Source organism: Nyctereutes procyonoides, unplaced genomic scaffold (assembly GCF_905146905.1).
Source record: "Nyctereutes procyonoides isolate TBG_1078 unplaced genomic scaffold, NYPRO_anot_genome, whole genome shotgun sequence".
Lineage (NCBI taxonomy): Eukaryota > Metazoa > Chordata > Mammalia > Carnivora > Canidae > Nyctereutes > Nyctereutes procyonoides.
Window position 1 is genome coordinate 24,890,305 of NW_026575020.1, and position 19,511 is coordinate 24,909,815.

The 19,511-nt window shown below is 46.6% G+C and overlaps 1 protein-coding gene across 2 annotated transcripts in view; it reads right to left on the reverse strand.

Annotated features, from left to right (window-relative positions):
* Window positions 1–1,452: 1,452 nt before the first annotated feature.
* FAM222B (family with sequence similarity 222 member B) overlaps window positions 1,453–19,511 on the reverse strand; it is a 76,735-nt gene continuing 58,676 nt past the window's right edge. Inside the window, exons 2-3 of one of the 2 annotated variants that reach the window (XM_055333715.1) lie at window positions 13,456–13,577; window positions 1,453–5,399 (exon numbers count right to left, since the gene is read on the reverse strand). In XM_055333715.1, the coding sequence (XP_055189690.1) occupies window positions 3,793–5,399; window positions 13,456–13,537 (1,689 nt within the window). In that variant the 5' untranslated portion in view covers window positions 13,538–13,577 and the 3' untranslated portion in view covers window positions 1,453–3,792. Of the gene's footprint in view, window positions 5,400–13,455; window positions 13,578–19,511 lie in introns of those variants that run through there. The other variant, XM_055333720.1, reaches the window with a different exon arrangement.

Sequence of the window (19,511 nt, forward strand, 5' to 3'; positions counted from 1 at the left end):
GGAGTATTCCTATTCCCCTAGACCTGCAAACTTCACAATTAATCAAGTCCCTTATTCTTTCTGCTTGGCCCTGGGAAGAGGCCCAGTGTGTGACTACCACTACCTTAGTAAGGGGCAGGTTCAAGGGCTGGAGTTTTTGCCTTCGTTTTGCCACACAGGCTGAGGTGAAAAGAGCCTGTGTTAGGATTAAGGACCTTCAAAAGGTCACATTCACTGACCCAGGGGGAAATGGGACCCTGGTGGCTTTGCTGAGGAATTAAAGACTGCTTCTCCAGATGGTTCCATCTTGGTACAGTGATGCCAGGAAACTGGTAGGGAAAAGCCTGGGCTCTGCCAAATGCCTGCGTCAGGCAACAGGTGGAAAACCATGCGTCCAGCATCTGTCTTCCCAGAGAAGCCGGACACCCTGGGTCAAGCTTGGGCTCCCTCTGCTGGCAGGCCTGTGCCGTGCACCACTCAAGAGAGCACAGGGACAGGGAAGGTCGAATGGTAACTTCTAGAGTTGTGTGCAACAGTGGGTGTTGCACTTGACTCCAGACCCCAAACCTCATTCCAGCGATGCTGCAAGCAAGCAGAACTGCTTTGTGGAACTCAGGCCAGATTTTGTTTTGGTTTATTTTCTTGAGATTTTATTCATTCATGAGACACACAGAGAGAGAGGCAGAGACACAGGCAGAGGGAGAAGCAGGCTCCCTGTGGGGAGCTCGATGTGGGGAGCTCGATCCCTGGTCTCTGGGATCACACCCAGAGCCAAAGGCGGACGCTCAACTGCTGAGCCACCTGGGCACCCCTCAGGCCAGGTTCTGCATCAAAATGTGGGCTGGACTCAAGCACCTGTCCTAAGAGGCGAGACAGCTGGGCTCACCTTGTGGGTCAGCTCTATAGCTGTGTGACCTTAGGCAGACTCCAGGTATGTAACCCAGGTAGAAGGCTTGCTTTTACAGGGATGGCCTAAGGAATAAAGGAAAAGCCCTTCTCTAAAGCCCCCCCCCCCACCCCAGAGATGGGCGTGCTCAGAAGGGACTGTACTCTGAGGGGGCACTTTGCATGTTATAGATTACAGCACCTATGACCTCCACCTGTCAGAGGCCCTCAGAATTCCAAAGTGCTGGAGAAGGGGAGGGAGGGACATTCAGTCTTCAGTTGGCTTATCAGCAAACCAGATAGCTCCCTTTTTCAATGGTCCTTGGAGTGAGAGTGACAGCACACCCAGCCGGCAGGGCAGGGCTGGGCAGCTGGCTGCAGTGGACTACCCCATACTTTCCAACCACCACAGCACTTGCTCTGGGGTAACAGACTGGAAGGGCTCCTGAGTGGGACAAACACTACGTGGCTCCCCTCTTAAAAACGAGGACTGGCTTCCCTTCTAGAAAGGAGACAGGTTAGAAACCATTACAAGAAAAATCACCTCACACATTCACAGCATTCAACGAATAGGACGAGATCAGAAGGTCAGTTTTTTCTTTTTACTGGTTTATAATAATCTTAAAAACCCCATCACACCCATAAACCACCACAGGTGAGAAGATGAGGGAGATGGAGAATGAATGCTACAGTATGTGGACAGCATAGGGAATCCAGGTATTCCCTAGGGGCAGTGTGGGATGGAGGCAGGGAGTGTGGACAGGAGGCCCTGGCTTGGACCCTTATTGCTGGTTGGGGACTGGCTGGCAGAGAAGGGAGAGGGGCTCAGGGTGAACTAGGAAACATCTCACACCAAAGGCAAGGGCAGTTGGGGGGAAGTAATTGGGGGGGGTGTCACAGTACATTTTCCATGCAGACTAGGGGTGGGAGTGAGAGCTTCAGAAATTTGCACCCCTACACAGGAAGAGATTTGAGGGTTTGAGGTTTTGATTTAAAGCTCCCAAGTTGGTGTCTGGTCCAATTTCCTAAGATGGCAGCTCACCTCTCAGGGAGAGGCTCTGGAAAAAATTACGGCAAAAATACCTGGTTTGGAAATCAAGCAAGGGATAAGGGGAAACAGTGGTGCCCTTTCACTGTAACTCTGAGAAGTGAGACCCGGAAGGGGGCCCTGGGTGAGATGGCGGTCAATGCCTGGGCGGGCTGGGGGTGGGGGTGGCCTGCACCAGAAGCTGCAGGTGCCCCCTAAGGGCTCAGGGACAGGGAGGTACCAGTGTTCACAGACGGCAGGGACATCAGGAACAATAAATTAGGACTTCATGTTGCTATCATTTGGCATGACACAATCAGGCATTTTCTTTTTCTTCTTTTCTCTTTTTAAATATAAGGCAACTTGCCAACACATAATTTAAAAACTGGTCTTCAGTCACATTGCTTCAGATCACTAGAGAATTTCTGGCTAAAGAACAGTGGATAGTATAGTAAACAAAACCACAAATCTTAAATAAGAACATCAGCTAACATTCCCCAAAGACAAGAGGAAAGGTAAGGGCTTATTTGGTTTAAAAAGGAAAAGAAAAAAAAAAAGACCCCAACTATGTATCTTTAACAGAAGGGTGCAAAAAATTACAAAACGATCTAAATTTAAAGTTACAGAAAAGTTTAAATTTCTAGCCAACTATTGACACTTGGGAGTGAGACACATCGAGCATGGGGTGAAGGATGGGCAAGGGCGGGAGGGGCTGTTTTCCATGTAGATCCACCTCCAGCTGTTAGAACCATGCTCATTTGGTAAAGGAAGAATTCAAAGAGCTTAAGGCTTTGTGTTTTTTTTTTCTTTCTTTCTTTCTTCATTAAACTGGGGCTGCAATAGGAGGTGACTAGAGGGTGAATGTACCTGTGGGGCCGCTCACACAACGCTACTCAAACCCACACTACATTCATACAGAAACAGGACATTTAAAACTTACAGTGTAGAGCAATATTCTTAGCCAGTGTAGAGAGAACCAAATGCATTTTTTTTTTTTGGTGTTTTTAATTCCAAACCCCAATGTGATCATCCTTCACCTACCTAGTTCCATAAGATCCTGTTTTGTTTTGCTTAGGTTTTGGAGGGGCATAAGGGATGGGAGCAGCAAGTGAGTTAGGAGAGTGACACCAGTGACAAAGGGATCTTGGGTCACAAAGGATCTTGGGTTGGCTGAATGCTCACTACCTTACTACCTTTCTCTAGGGCTGGAAGGGGCCGGGGGAGGGTGGGTGTCAGGAACTAAGACCAATACAAGGATCTTTTCCCCATGTCTCAAAGCTATGGCCAAGTACCTGCAGGGTGCCCTTGAGGAGTAGCAAGAACAAGCGCAGTGGCTCTGGAATCCATGTAGATGTAAAACAAAGCCCTGAGGAATGGAGGGGGGTGGGAGGAGGTGAAGACTGGGTGAGTTTGATTTGAGATCTTTGGGTGAACAAGGAATTTGCTTCCAGAGCACTTGGGAAGTCTGGCTTCTTAGTCCCAAAGAGACAGACAGGGAGAGGCCTAGCTTAAGGGTCTGGGCGCCTACAGCTGCCTCACCCAGGGCCCTTACCTTACCCACACCTCAGTCCTGAGGGGAACAGGCAGAGGTGCAAGAAGACAGGAGGTGGCTGGCGGGAAACAGCCAAGGTAAAGGGATTGATTGGCAGCAGAGAGAAAAGCCTGGAGTTGGGGTTAGGGCCTAACATAAACCCAGAAGTTACTGGGGATGGTGGAGGGGAGGATGAGGGCACAGGGCATCCCCTGGTGTCCTCAATTAGATCCCACCAAATTCCCTTAGACATCTAAGAATGATCACATTGGAGGAGCGAAAAATTTGAAACTATCCAATGACTCCAAAGTAAGTCTAAACCTAGGAGGGTGATGTATGATGTGTAGCTTGTGGAGGGCAGCAGGGCTACCTATCTATACCCAGGGTGCTGAATATGAAGATTTCGACTATCTGTGGGATCAGGGGCTCGGTTGCCAGGGGCTCGGTGGGCCTTGCTCAGCATGGCCAGGCTCTGTTCTCGAAAGCAGGCCTGCTGGAAATCCCCACTTAGGTAATCCACTGTTTGCATCAAGCTGTTCTGGCTTGCCACTGGACCGCCCCCAGTCCCTGCTCGGTAGTGGGCCCCAGCAGCCGTCCCACAGTCAAGGGGTGCACCCGTGGGCTGCCCACCATGGAACGGCATGGCGAGGTCCTGAGACCCCGAGCTGTCGCTATTGGGAGTGGGCAGAATGTTGTTCCACAGGGGTTGGAAGTAGTGACCATTGGGGTAGGCCAGTGGGGCTGCCAGGCCGTTGACGGGCGGGGATGGGGTTGGCTTCTCCAGGGGTGGCTTCAGATGGAAGGACTGTGCCAGGCAGAGTTCCTGCGGGTAGGCAGGGGCCTTGCCCACAAAGCCAGGCCCTGCCAACTCGCGTCCTGCTGCATGCTTGCCTGTCAGGCCAGGGGCCGGCGTCCCACCAGCCTCACTGCACATCTGCTGTAGGTGAGCCAGCTGGTGCTGGTTCCAGGCGACTGGCTTGAGGTCGCTAGGGTAGCCAGTGGGGGCTCGAGAGATGCCTGTGGGCAGGTTGACAGGGCCTGCGGCAGGCAGTGCGGCTGTGGCCGCATGGGTGTGCTCCATGGGATTGACCACACATGAAGGCATTGGCGTGGGGACGCTGTGGGTCGACACCCGGGTGCTTGCATTGATGAGCAGACTGCGACTAATGGGGCTGGGATTGGCGATCTGGCCCTCACACACTGAGGTAGTGCTGATGCCTGCCCTCGTCTGGCAAAACTGGTTGATCTGGTGCACGATGCTGCTCAGGTCCGGGGGCTGGCTGTGCTGCAGGGTGGCCGCCATTGAAAGGGGGATAGTTGAGGTAGACACGGTCACATTCGGGGGGGCATCTGAGTCTGGCATCTTCCGACCTCCATGCAGCAAGGGATTGGGGGGGTGCTGGAGACCCTGGTGAGACAGGGCTGGAGGGTGGACCAGGCCCTGGGTTTGGGCCATGGGCTGAGGGTGGCCCAGGCCCTGAGGCTGCTGGAGGCTCTGAGGGTGGGACAGCGCCTGGGGTGGCGGGATACCCTGAGGGTGCTGCAGCGTCTGGGGAGGGGCATGGGCCAGGGTCTGTGCATGCTGCAGGGCCTGCTGGCGGGCCAGAGCCTGGGCCTGGGGGTGGGCTAAAGTGCTGGGTGCCACAGTAGCATAGGGCGCTACTGGGGGGTTCATGATGGCCTCAGGGAGCAATCGGGCTCGGGTGCCGTCAAAGTCCTTGAGTATGCTTTTGGCTGGCACTTTGACAATGGCAAGCAGGCCTGCCTTGGTGGCAGCCTGAGTCGGGTAGGGGCTGTAGCGCTGGGCTGATGTGTCGAGGCCGTTCACAGTACGACGAACGTGTTTCCGCTGGGGAACCTTCACACTGTTGGGGAAGATTTTTATAGTCAGTGGGTTGTTTGCGACCTTCTTAGCATACGCGTCCAATTCGGCTGGGGTAGGATAGTGAGCAGCTCTCATTTTCTGTGTAGTGTCCCCTAGAGAGAGAGAAGGGTAAGGAGAGCAAAGAAGGAGAGGGAGCTCATGAGTGCCAAGCCAACCAGCCCTTCTAGATTCCCCTTTTGAGGGCATTAGGTGGAGCAGGGGATAAAGAAGTTCTAGTCTTCATCTTAGACCCAGTCTTACTGAGCCCCTATGGTAATGAGCACTGCTAATGTTTAGTCAGTGCTTGTAACTGGGCAGGCCTGGTGCTGAGTGACAGGCTATCTCAATGAATCCTCACTCCTGCTTTAGAAGGCAGCTACTATCAAGGATTCTCATTTATAAATGAGGCCACCAAAGATCAGATCAACAGAGGAACTTTCAAAGTTCTGGATTCTGGAGAGCCAGAACCTGGCCAATTCTCACAAAGGTTAATTGAGGGTTGGTTCCCGTATATGGTACTCTCTCCAAGTCCCTACCAGCCCATGCTGGCCTTGGGGGGGTGAAGGTTCTACACAGAGCTGCTTGTCAGGGCCCTCTGTGGCCACTCAACTCAGTCCCTTCCCCATGACATCGAGGTAAAGAGGGCACCCAGAGTGGCACCTCTTCAGTCTGTGGCAGCCAGGGAGGAAGCAGCTTTCCCTTGTGCCCTGGCAGCTAGGGCACCATACCCACTGGGTGCGCATCCTGGCACAGCAAACAGGATGCTTCTTTTTCAGGAGCAGAGGAATAAGCTGCCAACATCCCTCCCCTAAGCCTTATGTCACAAGTTCACTTTTGTTTACAGCTTACTCTTTGCCTGATTGGGTGAAGATCAAAAGGCTTTATTTCCTTGTGTGTGTGGGGGGGTGACAATAATGACAGGGCAGCAGGGAGGGAGCTGAGAAGAAAGGACTCAGAGAATCTTAAAGTTCTGAGAGCCAAAAATAGTCTGTATTTGGCCCTTGTCAGCTGTCACTTTCCAAAATGAAAGAGGAAAAACCTGCCTTCCTTTGGAGACTGCGGAAATACCCACTCAATGTGCCTCATTAATGTTAACAGTCTCTCTGTTCCCATCTCCAGTGGCCACCCATCAGGGGGCTCGGGCGGATGTCAGACTTCTAGTCAAAAAGGAAAAGGCTCTGAGAACAAGAGCTCTTTAAGGATGCCAGGCTCCTGCAAAAGGTCTCAGCTCTCTTCTCCCTTTCTGAGGTAGGGGTCTCTTAAGTATACACAGAGGGAGCTTAGTAAAAGTCTGCTGAACAAGTCCACAGACTGCCCCAGCAGAAGGAAAGGGCCTGGCTGGGAGCCTAGGCTCAAGTAGCTAACTCCCGCCCTATTTCTCCCCCTTGCAGAAGGAGGCCAGGACACAGCAAGACTAAGCTGACCGAATACCCAGCTGGTGGCCTCAGCTGCCTTGGCCCAAGAAGATCCCATTCAGTCACATCACTGGGCATCAAATGAAAGGGAAGGGGCTCAAGGAGTGTGCAAGAAGGAAGAGGGCACAGTTGCCTTCATTGAGTGGCGTGGCTGGTTAGCCTGGCAGCAACTGCTTAGAAAATGCTGCTCTCAGAGGCATGAAAAGAGAGCTCAACTCCACAAGGCACAGAGAGATTTGGTCCCACACTCACCAAGGCAGAACTAAGCAAAAGAGTACAGGAAAGAGTTGTGCTTTCAGGGGCACAATACCTCAGTGCAGTAGGGCACTCCCACGTGTTTGAGGTCTGCTTTATTCACTGCATACAGAATAGATGCTCTGTCCATAAATGAAATGTTTGTAAGATGACTGATTTGAAGAAGGTCTTAAAAGGATGAATGTGACAGTGACAGTTGAGGCCAGGAAGGGAGAGGGAGGCAAAAGACGCCCAGAAACCTTCTATCCATTAGGTAGCAGTAGCTGGTGAGCAGAATCAAAGCCCTGAGAGAAGAGTCTGTGTTCTGCTGCTTCTTATAAGCCACTGACCCTCAATGGGCATCAGTCTCCATAGGGTGGGGCCAGTTTCTGACCCTCACTACATTCTCCTAGATAAGAAAATACCAAAAAATCTGGGATCACTAATAGTCCTTCAAGGCAGCAGCATTCCATTAAAAGCTGCCCACATCAGCCACTGTACTTTAGGTGTCTGACCGGCCAAGATCACGTGACACTCCTAGCCCAGCGCCTTACCCAGAGCAGACATGTAGTGGACTCAGCAAGTGCCATCAGTATAAGTTCTATTCTGCCCAGACACCTTGGGCTCAGCTGAGTCATGGCAGTCCAAAGCCGCTGGATTTTAGTCCAGACAGGTAATACAGGCCTGCCCCTGGGCCTTCCTCAGTGTTGGGGGGCTTCTCTCCTTGCAGGCCAGGTAAGACAGGGTGGTACAGCGGCCTGCTGACCAACAGAATCCTTTGTTCCAAGTCAGTACCAAGTCTCAGGGTGTCCCCACCGCCCCCACCGGAAGGCAGCTTGGCTTGATTCAGGAGTATGGAATGGGACACTTACACCAATTAGTTCTTTTTGTCCTGCTTCTGCAGATGTTGACAGTGGTGATGAGAGCAGTCAAATAAAGGAATCAGAATCACAAGGAAGTAAGGCTAGGAAGGGTGGATACAGGCTATAGTATGTTTGTTAAAGAATCTCAAGGATGAGATGAGTATATTGGACAAAAAAGAGACTACATTCTTGGAATCCAGTACCACCCACCTCATGTACAAGACATAAGCCCAGCCCTTAAAAAAAAAAAAAAAAAAAAACCCAAGCTTTCTTTACACTTTATCTTACTCCCACACAGGCACCCTGGAAGCTTTCTTCTATAACATCTTCCCTTAAGTATACAGCTAACACAGATACAACAGCTTTGTAAGCAACTTATTTATTTTTATTATTTTTTAAAGTAAGCTATATGCCCAACACGTGGCTCAAACTCACAACCCTGAGATCAAGAGTCATATGCTCTACAGACTGATTCAGCCAGGTTCCCCCATAACCAGCTTATTTAAATACCTGGTACCAAAGATATCACTGATCAGGACATAAGGCAGTGTACAGAATAGGGAATCTGTGGGGGCGCTTAGGTAGCTCAAGTCATTTAAGCAACTGACTCTTCATTTCGGCTCAGGTCATGATCTCAGGGTAGTAAGACTGAGAAGTAGTAAGGCTCCACACTTAGCACGGAGTCAGCTTGAGATTCCCTCTCCCTCTGCCCCTCCCTAGCTCATGTATGCATCCGTGCACTCTCTCTCTTTCAAGTAAATAAATAAAATTTTTTTTTAAAAAGAGAGAGAGAGAGAGAGATTAGGGCATCTATGGTTAGAACAAAGTTAGAGAGATCCAGATTCAAATACTAGCTTTATTACCTACTACTGAGGGTCTCAGTCATTCTTCATATACATAGGGATGATACCTGCTTATTGTACCTCACAGAATTTTTAAAAAAGATTTTATATATTTATTTTATTAAATATTTTATTTACTTATTAATGAGAAACACACACAGAGAGGCAGACGCAGAGGGAGAAGCAGGCTCCACGCAGGGAGCCCAATGTGGGATTCGATCCCAGATCCTGGGATCATGCCTTGAGCAGAAAGCAAACGCCCAACAACTGAGCCACCCAACCACTGAGCCACCCAGACACCCCTTTATTTTATTTGTGTGTGTGTGTGTGCGTGTGTGCGTGTGTGTGTGTGTGAGAGAGAGAGAGAGAGAATGCACGGACAGGAGGGGCAGAGGGAAAGGGAATTCCAAGCAGGAGTGGGAGGCAGGGCTGGATCTCACGACCCTGAGATCATGACCTGAGCTGAAACCAAGAGTCAAATACTTAACCAATTGAGCCACATAAGTATCCCTCTACCTCACAGAATTACTAAGATCAAGAGATTCACTGAATAGGAAAAAGCTCTGTAAACAGGAACCCTAACTATCAGAAATTATTATTCAAGGATAGCAGGTTTGGTGGAGTCTACACACAGGGAAAAGTAACCTGACCAAGAAATCCCTCTGGATTTGAGTTTGGGAGTTAAATGTAGCAGAAAGCAGTGTTATCTATTGCAGGGACTACAGGAAGCAGCAGCGGGGTAGGGGTGTGAGAGGGAGAATCTCCCTGAATCCCATCTTCCTCACAGGGGCCTCCCTGTTTATCTTTCTATTTTGAAGGTCAGAAGACACAAGTATCATATGCAGCAGGAAACTATCAATACGTGGAGAGGCACAGGCAGTGTTTCAAACACCGGCTTTGGAGTCTGACCCAAGAGTAAGTTCTAGCCTAGTCACTGAACAGTAATGTGACATTCAAAAGAAAGATAAGAGTTTCTCATATGGGATCACTGAAGAATGAATGAGAACGTAGATAAATATACTTAAAATAGTGCCTGGCACACAATAAGCAATCAACAATTATTAGCTAGTATTTCTGAAATTTCTATGGGTTTATCCAGAGGGCTAATTCACCATTTCCAGGCCCTTCCACTAGGGGGCAGACAGGCATAGAAAGTAACAGCAAACCTGGGTAATTTTGACCTTTGTCTCAGAAATGATTTGAGGGTGTGCCTGGGTGGCTCAGCTGGTTAAGCATATGCCTTTGCCTTGGGTCCTGATCTCAGGGTCCTGGGATCAAGCCTCTCATGAGGCTCTCTGCTCAGTGGGGAGTCTGCTTCTCCCTCTCACACTCCCCTCTGTGCTCTGTCTCAAATAAATGAATAAAATCTTTAAAAATAAAAAAAATTTTTTTAAAGGATGATTTGAGGACCAACGACGTTTGACCATTTCAGCCACTCACCTAGCAATATTTATTGAGCCACTACAATATACCTGATGGTGAGCTGGAGAAGTAGGAGTAGAGGCTTGGGGTTAATGAAGAAAAAAATATTCAAAAAAACAATTTTCTAGGGAATTGGGAAAAGATAGGTCAGTGGAAGTTTTCCCAAGTACAGTTCCAAAACTGCTGAGAACTCTCAAAGCAAGTGACATCATGGAATATACAATCTAGAAAAGCTCTAGGAGGGCATCCACCTAACCCCAACTATGGTCCCCTAGCAAGTGCAGAACCCACCAAAGCCAAGATGTTCCTTAATCCAGACTGCCCCACAGCAAATAACACATCTAGGATGGGAAATGCATTACATCCTCCTACACACAAAGAAGAGGAGATGAGAAATGCTAGGGTCAGAAGGGATCGATCCTATGATTCTGTACCTGTGGTGGGTTAGGCCTGAGAAAGCAATTAACCAGGGGACTTAGAGTGCGGGCCAAGATGCCACACATCCTATCTCTTGACCCCTGATCCATCTCTCTTGCCTTGAACTCTTACAATACAAAGCACAATAATCTATAAACATCTGTACCCCATCCCCACCCTACCAGACACCAAGTTCTGTTTCTAACAACTCATAAGACCCTCCTAAGGATGAGGGGCAGAGAAAGGCTGAAGAGCAGAGTCCAAAAACTGGTTTAAAGCTCTCTGTAGCTGAGAGGTCTCGGCTCTGAGCAGGGCCTTGGTGCTGGTTCCCAAAGGAGAGAGTTTAAGCTCCACCTCATCCTGAATGTTTCATGCTAACAACAATAAGTGACATGGCAGAATTTTTTTTCTTAAACATTTTGGGAGAGGTGAGAAGAGAGCAAGTAGGCTTAAAGCACCATCAAGTTTTCTTCTCTGCAAAGGCTTCGGTATATTTAAGGATAGAAACTAAATGAAACAAAGGGATTCCATTACACTATCCCCCGAACAGAACCCTGAATCCAAGGAAGAAGGTTATCTCAATTCTTGAATAAAATTTGAAGACAGGGGTTGGCAGAGGCTACTTTGAGACTGCTTTGGGGAGAAAGGGAGTGGAGATCCAAAATCAGCACCCAAGATAAAGCTGCCAATTTGCTCTTCCTCCCAAATGGGTTACCCATGATATCCCATCCCTGGGTAAAGCTGTTTGAGTACATTAAGAAACCTAGAAGAAAGTCAATGGGCTTTTCTGTCAGGCTTTAAGTATACTCCCTTCTCTAGTTATATCCCTGGAACCCCAGAACCAGTCAAAATGCAGTTAGCATTCAGATTTCAGTGGCCAGAGAGCACATACAACTTTATTACCCAATCATCATTTATTAAGAGAAAGACTGGAGAAAAAGCTGGTACAGCATAGCATAGCTTGCCTATTGGGTCAAGCAGCTGCACAAGGAAGACTGTTGCTTTCAGCTCTGACACTGAGTTGGATTCACTGGCTAAATTCCAGAACTAGCCAGGCTCCGAGTCTTACTCTCCTTCAAAGAAAGGAAGTCAAGAGGCTAGACAATTTTTAACTTCTGAAGATGATCTCACATAGCAGGACATAACAGGGGTCAGCAAACTACAGCCTATGGACCAAAATACAGCTGCTGTATTTTTGTAAAAAGTTTTATCAGAACACAGCCATACTCATTTGTTTACATGTAGTCTATAGCTGCCTTTGCCCTATAACAGCAGCTCTGAGTAGACGCAACAGGGGCCAACTGGCCCACAAAGCCTAAAATATTTGCTATCTGGCCTTTTATGGAAGAAGTTTACCAGCCTCTGTCATAAAGGATTTGGGTAAGGTGCTAAGGCACCTTTTCTATTAAAGGGTAAAGCCTAGATGCCTCAGTGACTTCCCCCTTTGCTCTGAAAGGTCTATCCCAAATTGAGGGCCATTTTTATACTTAAAGAAACTGTACATGGGGGACCCCTGGGTGGCGCAGCGGTTTGGCGCCTGCCTTTGGCCCAGGGCGCGATCCTGGAGACCCAGGATCGAGTCCCACATCAGGCTCCCGGTGCATGGAGCCTGCTTCTCCCTCTACCTGTGTCTCTGCCTCTCTCTCTCTCGCTGTGTGCCTATCATAAATAAATAAAAAATAAAATAAAATAAAAATAAAATAAAATTTGTTAAAAAAAAAAAAAAAAAGAAACTGTACATGGTAATGAACTAGGAATAGAATCTTTTCCTTGCACATCCTTGGAGTGCAGGGATAGAAGCCAGGAATCTGGGAAAATATGAGGTATAAAGCCCCAATTCCAGCCAATTTAAGATAAGAATCTGGGGCTTCTGGCTGGCTCAGTCAGTAGAGCATGCAACTCTTGATCTCAGGGTCATGAGTCCAAGCCCCATGTTGGGCGTAGAGTTTACTATTTAAAAAAAAAGGGGGGGGGAAAGAAATCTAATAGTTCTCAAAAGTTCAATCTTGTAGGCAAGTTTATTAGCAGGAATATACCCAGAGAGCCTGAGAAAGGTAGCTCCCTATCACTTCCAGAGGTTAGAGCTTCTTTACTTGTGAACTGAGGTCACTGGTTTGGCAGAGAGAAGAGCCAAAGAGAATTATTTCCATGGTAGAGAATGCTCAGAGTGTCCAAAACAACAGAAAAGGGTAAACAGGTTGTTTCAGAGATACAGTAAGTAATCAAGAGTGTGAGTTTTCATTCAATCCCTCATGGGGGGAACCCTGGGTGGCGCAGCGGTTTGGCGCCTGCCTTTGGCCCAGGGTGCGATCCTGGAGACCCGGGATCGAATCCTGCATCGGGTTCCCGGTGCATGAAGCCTGCTTCTCCCTCTGCCTGTGTCTCTGCCTCTCTCTCTCTCTGTGACTATCATAAAAAAAAAAAAAAATCAATCCCTCATGGGGGGTTCAAGCTGAAACATCTTTTTTTTTTTTTTTAAGTTTTATTTATTTATTTATTCATAAGAGAGACAGAGAGAGAGAAAGGCAGAGACACAGGCAGAGGGAAAAGCAGGATCCATGCAGGGAGCCTGATGCGCAACTTGATCGCAGGACTACAGGATCATGCCCTGGGCTGAAGGCAGGCACTAAACCACTAAGCCACCCATGGATCCCCACCAAAACATATTTTTGAAGGGTGACATACATATCCTGTAAAATTCCTTATAGTTTTGTTGCTCAACATATAGCTATCAGCACAATTATAATTAAGATGATACACCCTGAGGAATTCTAGTATTTTAAGAAGATCTCTCTGATCAGCAAAGTGTCCACACTGCTGGTAAGTCTGGCAGCTGCTTTCTTGCTGTCTTTGCTAAAGAATAGCTTAGAGGTACCAAAGTTCAGAGTCAACATGCCCCTGATGTGCCTCCGTATTACACCCAAATGTAGGGACAAAATAAAGATCACATCCGTCCCTGGGATCCAGATTACTTACATTTCTGAAGTCCAGTGTTCATCTGCGTGTGAGAAAGAAGCTGAAAGGACAGGTCACCTGGCCCTGGTAGACAGGCTAGCATGGCAGACTGGCATCAACACAACATGGGGCAGTCACTCACACTGCAATGAATAAAAAAACAAGTTATGGAATACAAGGCAACTCACTCAAGGAAGATACCAGGGACATCAGATATGAGCAGCAGAGGCCAAGTTTAAATAGACAAACAATTTAATTAGCAGCATGTTGGCTGAAAATACATCTATGTCTTTATCTGTAGCACCAATTTGCTCCCAACTATTACTATGGCCAAAATGGTGTTTCAGGGCAGCCTGGGTAGCTCAGCGGTTTAGCACCGCCTTCAGCCCAGGGCCTGATCCTGGAGACCCGGGATCGAGTCCCACGTCGGGCTCCCTCCATGGAGCCTGCTTCTCCCTCTGCCTGTGTCTTTCTCTGTGTGTCTCTCATGAGTGAATAAATAAAATCATTAAAAATAAATAAAATAAAATAAAATAAAATATAAAATAAAATAAAATAAAATAAAATAAAATAAAATAAAATAAAATGGTATTACAGTCAACACATTTGCATGGGTGGAGAGAAAATAAAAACTGGAAATACCTATCCACACAAGTAACTGGAAAATAAGGTACCTATCTTTTATGGTCACAAGCTGTGGATGCACTTTTAGCATGTGCATTTCCTATAGATGGCCTCTCCATACTGTTTTTGGGCAGGGCCACAGGGTTGCCAGATACATGGCATACTAGCTCTCATCTGTGCCCTAGTTAAGGCAGGAGCAGAAAGACTAGGGCAGATTCTAGCTGAGGTGAAGGGAAAAATTATTTTTCCCTGAAAATAGAACAGGGTTCTTGAAGAGAGCTGGCCTTCACAGGACCTGGCTCAGTCTATTTACAGACTTGGTTGGGGCAGGGGCAGTCAGACATTTCCAAAAGCAGTACAGTGTATGAGCGGCAAAGGCACCCAAAGTCCAACTTGTGATGGCAGTAATCTGAGCTCACTTCTAGAAGGAAGAAGGAGCAAAGAAAGCATCCTAGGAGACACAATTAACTACTGTTAAATCAAACTCCATTTCTAAGTTTCTGGGATTTACCTTTCCTATTGCCTATCACACAATTAGACCCCCTAGACCCTAGAAAAAAGAAAAAAAAAAAAGTATTGTTCCCAGAATAAATCAAGGAGGTAGAAGGCTACCAGCAGCCCTCCCTAGGTAGGTAATCCTGACATTATGTCAAGATGGCCTGGTTTCCTCAGTGATGTCTACCAACAAGAACTGCCCAAGAAAGCAGATCTGATGTGGCCTTCTGCAGGGAAGAGCAATGTGAGCTTCCTGTGTACCAAGGACCAAGCTTTTCTCAAACAAGTATAATGCACTATAAAATACATGAATTCCTTTCCCTTATTGCAAAACCCAGAAATCAAGGTGGCATGTTAAGGCTCTAATCCCAACAAAAGAGGAGTGGGAAAAGAGCTCAAGTATAAACAAAGACCACAAATCCTCTTTCTTTCTCTTTGAGGGCCCTCTGTATGTGAAACTACCTTGTCCTGATGAGTATCAAAGAGCTCCAGCTTGCAAGGCCAGGTAGCTGAAAAGACAGTTTGTAAAAGAAGCTGCTCAAACTGTGTCTAAGATAGCAAATGCAGAAAGAACTGAAGATTGAATGCCTCAGTGAGAACAGAGCTGCCCAAAAGTTTGGGCATAGATTCTGCTTTTTCAGGTCTCCGGTGGGTGGGATAACAGAATGTACCCAGCGCACCAACTGCAGTGCCTCAAGAAATAAAAAGGCTTCTGTTGGGGTCAAGTGAGTGAGGTACTGCTTACAATCCCTTCCCCTGTGAAAGCTGTTCTTTATTTAATAACCTCTCCCTATGGTCCTAATATAGGAGAGGGCAAAATCCCAGGAACAGAAGGGAATTATTGGATACTGGAGCCTAATGTTGTTAAAAGGACTGCATGAGGGGCATCGGTGAGGTTTTCTTCATTAGGTCTCCCAACCTTGCTTGGAGATGGGTAATAATTTCACTTGTCATATCATCATCTCTAGCCTGGATTACTACAATAGTCTTCTAAATGGTTTCTCTGTTCCACTCTTGTTATCACCAGTCTACTCCCTACACAGCAGCCAGAGTAATTTACTTTTTAAATTAGAAATCATATCAACTCAAAAATCTCCAATGATTCCCCATTTCACTTTGAATACAATACAAAAATCCTAACAGGTCCACAAGGCCTACCATGACCTGTTACTACTATTTCCAACCTTTCTGCCCCTCCTGCTGATTCTACTTTCAGCCACAGTGGTCTCCTTATAGGTCTCCAAAGAGCCAAGCACACTTCACCTCCATGCCTTGTACTTCATCTGGACAGCAGCGATGCTGTAAAGATAGAGAAGTTCAGAGAACACATTCCCTAAGCTGTCTTCCAGATATACTCTTTCCCTGTACTTTTTGGAAGAAACCAATCTATGCATGATCACTGCAATCTCTGGTGTATCTATTAAATCTTGCTGCCTACAACCAGGAGGAGATGAGTGTGGGGGGCTGTGGATCCTATAACATATTTGACCATAACATACCACCCCTCAAATCACAACTGCGGATTTCAATCGGAAGAAGATGAGATGATTAAAACAGCTAAACTGTGGCAGACACAGTAATGGATTTATTAATAGCAAACAAAGGAGCAAGAATAATAGGTGAATTCTGTAAAGACTGCAGAAAGTCGGGGTGCCTGGCTGGCTTAGTCAGTAAAACACGCAGCTCTTTATCTTGGGGTTGTGAGTTCAGGCCCCATATTGGGTGTAGAGTTTACAACAACAACAACAACAGACTCCGGAAAGTCAATTTTTAGTTTAGGCAGGAGAGGGTGACTGAGGAAGAAAGATACCAGAGCTTGGTGCCCTACGTGATGATGTCCCCAACAAGAACCACCCAGAAAGTTTAGAAAACTCATCATCTAGGCTACTACTAAGAGTACAGCCTCCAATTTGTGACCCTTTCTTTAAGAGTTTAGGATCTATCTCTGCCTTCCTTTCCAAAAAACTGTCCTCTGTACTTAAGGAAGACTTCAAGCCCCTCGAACAGTCTCAACTGAAGTTGAGAATCAGATTCTGAAATAAAAAAAAAAAAAAAAAAGGAATCAGATTCTGGGGGCAGCCCCGGTGGCCCAGCAGTTTGGCGCTGCCTTCGGCCCAGGATGTGATTCTGGAGACCCTGGATCGAGTCCCATGTTGGGCTCCCTGCATGGAGCCTGCTTCTCCCCTCTGCCTGTGTCTCTGCCTCTATGTCTGTCATAAATTAAAAAATCTTAAAAAAAAAAAAAAAAAGAATCAGAATCTGGGGCAGCCTGGAGGGGTTCAGCAGTTTAGTGCCGCATTCAGCCCAGGGCGTGATCCTGGAGACCCGGGATAGATTCCCACGTTAGGTTTCCTGCTTGGAGCCTGCTTCTCCTTCTGCCCATGTTTCTGCCTCTTTCTCTCTCTGTCTCTCTCATGAATAAATAAAATCTTAAAAAAAAAATCAGATTCTGCAAGGTCAGGAAAGGCAGGGAATATGGCAAGGTTTGTAATGAAACAGGAAGGAAGTAACTGGGCAGAATAAAGAACTCCTCTGGAGGCCTAGTAACTGAGCATAGGCCTTTTATTTAAAAACCTCAAACCAGGGAATCCCTGAGTGGCTCAGTGATTTAGCACCTGCCTTCAGCCCAGGGTGTGATCCTGGAGTTCTGGGAGCAACTCCGACAACAGGCTCCCTACGGGGAGCCTGCTTCTCCCTCTGCCTGTGTCTCTGCTTCTCTCTCTCTGTCTCTCTCATGAATAAATAAAATCTTTAAAAAAATAAAATAAAAACCTCAAACCAGGGGTGCCTGGTTGGGTTAAGCATCCGACTCTTAATTTCAGCCCAGGTCATGATCTCAGGATCCTGGGATGGAGCCCTGGGTCAGGCTCCACACTTAGCGGGGAGTCTGCTTAAAGGACTCTCTCTCCCTCTGGCCCTCCATCCACTTACACAATCTTTCCCTCTCTAAAAATAAGGAAATAAATCTTAAAACAACAACTTCAAACCACCCACACATTTTGATTACCACCTGGGTTTTTCTAAAAAGCAAATTCCATATATATAATTTTACAGTTGATACTTCCAGAAGCACAAGTAGATCCAGAAATCAACACTAGCATTACCTTCTAAAGGGACATCAAAATTCAAGTCCTGACTTCAAAACAGAATCAAGTAGTAATCTAGAGCTCAGGTCAAGTGAGCTCTCAGCCAGCTTTCCTGCTGCCAGCTGGTCTACTCCCTAAGCAGGGGGACTATATCACAGTAAATTCAGAACGAAGGTGTTCAAACTCTACTAGGGTATCAGCACCAGTGCAAGCACTTCTCAGACTACCTCTAATTAAGAAACAAAACCCTTGTGCCCACTGGGAAAATTCAAAAGTACTTCCATCTGTTCCCCTCCATGTCCCTCTCCCCAATCCCTGTCAGAAGACTCCCAGAGGTTATATAGTGTTGTGCTGTCACATTCTGCTTTCCTGGGTGCATCTGATAAAGGACTATCTCTGTCACTGTAAGAAAACCCCAGTTGTGTTTGTGCTGACTGTCCCTGCTTATGCTTAAGACCACTGAAAGGTAGAGAGAAAATCAAGTGATAGAAAGAGATTTATTACACTTGAGTGGCTCAATGGTTGACCATCTGCCTTCAGCTCAGGGCGTGGTTGCAGGGTCCTGGGATGGAGTCCTGCATCGTGCTCCCCACAGGGAGCCTGCTTCTCCCTCTGCCTATGTGTCTGCCTTTCTCTCTCTCTCATGAATAAATAAATTAAATCTTAAAAAAAAAAACATTTATTTTTACTCAGGGCTCTGGGGTGAGGTGAAGTAAGTCTAGAGCCATCACTTCCAGCCCAGTTTCACCACCCACAATCCACTGCCTCCCACTACATTTCTTTGCCAATTCCCTCTTTTGCTTTCCCTTCCCTGCCTGCAACCTCTACCTTCAAAAATATCTCCTCAAAAAAAAAAAAAAAAAAGGTTGACTGGCCAAGTTTCTGATTCATGCTGTGGTTAAAAATTTTTAATTTGTCATTTGTGGTCTTTAATTAAAAACTGAAATTGACACCACTGCCATCTCTGTGACCACAGGTAAAGAAAGAAAACCTTATGCTCCTTATTTGACTTCATTTTATAAAATACATTCAACAGTGATAATCCTGTGGACATGCATCATAAGAGAATATGATTAATACCATGAAACTGAATTAATTTAAGAGTCCTCAGCATCTCTGAATAAAGCCTTCTCATCTGTGAGTTAAATTAGGCTTATTTTAAAAGACTACTTTTTGATAAGGAGGAAAAAAGTTTTATCTTACTGCTCTGTTTCTTAACTCAAGGGCAGGGGGGTGTCCAAGAAATTTGGCTAAAACCTAAGAGAACGGGCAGCCCCGGTGGCACAGCAGTTTGGTGCCACCTGCAGCCCAGGGCCTGATCCTGGAGACCCGGGATCAAGTCCCATGTCGGGCTCCCTGCATGGAGCCTGCTTCTCCCTCTGCCTGTGTCTCTGCCTTTCTCTCTCTCTGTGTGTGTGCATTGCTCATGAATAAATAAAATCTTAAAAAAATAAAATAAAATAAAAAAAACCTAAGAGAAACACCAAAATACTGCTCTGGGGAAAATACAGGGGGAAAGACAGCAAAAATTACATGTTTATCAAATCAGACTGAAAAATCAGTCATCTCTATTGTCTGTCACAATAAAATAATCTATTCAACAGGTAATTTTGTCAGTCCAGGTTTAACCATGAACTTCCAATTAAATTGAACTTTTCACTAATTACTCAACCCAAATAAAGTTCAGTCATTGCTCAAAGGCATCTTTCTTTTCTATCTTTAACCCACAGGGGCGCTAAAATTCACTTGGAATTGTGACCTCACAACTCTAGGGAGGCAGAGAGAACAAATGTTCACTCTGGGCTTACTTTTTTTTTTTTAAGATTTTATTTATCTATTTGAGAGAGAGAGAGAGAGAAAGTGTGTGCAGGG